Source organism: Eimeria mitis, genomic scaffold (assembly GCF_000499745.2).
Source record: "Eimeria mitis Houghton genomic scaffold, Emh_scaff7355, whole genome shotgun sequence".
Lineage (NCBI taxonomy): Eukaryota > Apicomplexa > Conoidasida > Eucoccidiorida > Eimeriidae > Eimeria > Eimeria mitis.
In genome coordinates, this window is record NW_024016000.1 from 19 (window position 1) to 2,369 (window position 2,351).

The 2,351-nt window shown below is 43.0% G+C and overlaps 1 protein-coding gene across 1 annotated transcript; it reads right to left on the reverse strand.

The window, feature by feature from the left end:
- Positions 1–262: 262 nt before the first annotated feature.
- EMH_0091170 (uncharacterized protein) lies at positions 263–1,876 on the reverse strand (the record flags this gene model as incomplete). Its single annotated transcript, XM_038023021.1, has 2 exons — positions 263–1,063; positions 1,337–1,876. The coding sequence occupies 2 exons, from the start codon at positions 1,874–1,876 to the stop codon at positions 263–265; spliced, it is 1,341 nt and encodes a 446-aa protein (XP_037878875.1).
- Between the last annotated feature and the right edge of the window lie 475 nt (positions 1,877–2,351).

Here is a 2,351-nt window from a genome sequence, read left to right on the forward strand (position 1 = left end):
AGAGTGTCTACTATATATACACTATATAAATAAAGACACTAAACATATTATATTATATTTTATATTTTATTATATTTTATTTTATTTATAAATAAAATAGAATATAATAAAATATAATATAATAAATCCACGCTCACAACCACAACAAATATATTATATTATATTAATTTTATTTTTATATAAATATAAACATAAATATAAACATAAACCTCGCTTTTCTTATCCTTCTAGGGTTTAGGGTTTAGGGTTTAGGGTTTAGGGTTTAGGGTTTTGCTTCTGCTGGGGTTTTTGCTTTCTGTAGGATTCCCTTCGCTAGCATTCGTCCTTTGGGTTTGGGGCTCTCCGGCAGTGCAGCAGCAGCAGCAGCAGCAGGAGCAGCAGCAGCAGCAGGAGCAGCAGCAGCAGGAGCAGCAGCTGCAGCAGGAGCAGCAGCAGCAGCAGGAGCAGCAGCAGCAGCAGGAGCAGCAGCAGACTTCTTAGGCGTCTGCGCTTTGCTCTTTCCGATGCTGCTGCTGCTGCTGCTGATGTTGCTTTTTGCTGCTGCTGCTGCTGCTGCTGCTGCTGCTGCCTTCTTGCTGCTAGCAGCAGATGCTTTGGTGCCTTCTGCTGCTGTTTTTCCTTTTGCTGCTGCTGGTGCTGCTGTTGTTGCTGCTGTTGCTGCTGCTGTCTTTCCCTTCGGTGCTGCTGTCTTTTGTTGTGCTGCTGCAGTCGGTGCTGCTGCTGCTGCTGCTGGTGGCGTTGCTGCTGCTGCTGCTTCTCCTGTTGGTGCTGCTGCTGCTGCTGCTTTCGTTTGCTGCTGCTTAGAGGGGGGCTGCTGCGGCCGCGGCATCTCTTTTGCTGCTGCAACAAACTTAGCTGCCATCGTGCTGCTGCTGCTGCTGCTGCTGCTGCTGCTGCTGGCTGCTCCATCTGCTGCTGCTGGTGCTGCTCCTCCTGCTGCTGGTTTGTCTTCTGCTGCTGCTGCTGCTGCTGGTGCTGCTGCTGCTGCTGCTTCTTTTGCTGCTGCTGCAGGCGGATGAGCTGCTGATGATACTAAGGACTTAGATACAACCAACGCAGACTTCTGCGCACAACACATACACCCCAAACCCTAAACCCTAAACCCTAAACCCTCATAAACCCTCATAAACCCTAAACCTTAATATACCCTAATACACCCTCATAAACCCCAATACACTCTATTACACACTAATAAACCCTAATAAACCCTAATAAACCCTAAGAAACCCTAGTAAACCCTACTAAACCCTACTAAACCCTCCTAAACCCTAACAAACCCCCATAAACCCTAATAAACCCTCATAAACCCCAACAAACCCTAAACCCTAGACTGTACCTGTGTTCTTGCTTTGGGCGCTGCAGTGGGCGAGAGTAGAGAAGTTTCTTGGGGTGTTTGTGTGAGTGGTTTTTGTGTTTCTGTTTTATTTAGTTCTATATGAGGTTTATTTATTTCATCTTCTTTTTCTTCTTTTTGTTTAATTGGGGCGAGCAAACGCAGATATGCAGATTTGTGTCTGGCCGGTAGCTGCAGGGCCCCCATAGAGTCTAGGAGTTCAGGGGGTGGTTTTGTTGCTGCTGCTGCTTTTGCTGCTGCTGCTGCTGCTGCTGCTGCTGCTGCATCCGATGCTGCTCCTCCTGCTGCTGGCTTTCTTCTCGTCTTAAAAGGATTCAGATATTCATACCAAGCTACTTTGTCTCCTTTTTTGTCTTCTGCTGCTGCTGCTGCTGCTGCTGCTTTTGCTGCTGCTGTTGCTGCTGCAACTGTTGCAGCAGCAGGAGGCGGACGCGGCCGGAAATCAAACGACGCGCTGTACACAGAAACACCAGCAGCAGCAGCAGCAGCAGCAGCAGCAGCAGCAGCAGCAGCAGAGTGCATGCAATTGGTGTTTGTTTATTTAGGTGTATATACACCACAAAAAACAAATTTATAAAAAAGAAAAAAAAAAACAAAAAAAAACAGCAGACAAAAAATACTAAATATAAATTCAGTTTTATTTACTTTACTTACATTTATAACTACTCTTATATTTATATTTATATTTATTTCTAGGGTTTAGGGTTTAGGGTTTAGGGTTTAGGGTTTAGGGTTTAGGTACCTGAGCACTCGCTCGGGGCGGAGGGGGGGGCCCGCGTCCCCCGTGTAGCCGTTCAGACTAAAGAATATAGCGCCTATAGAAAATAAAAAAAATAAATAAATAAATATATTAATATATATAAATAAATATATATAAATATATATAAATATATATAAGTAAATATATATAAATATGTAAATAGATAAATATGTAAATAAACAAATAAATAAATAAGGAGATATATACCATATATATATATATATATATATATATATA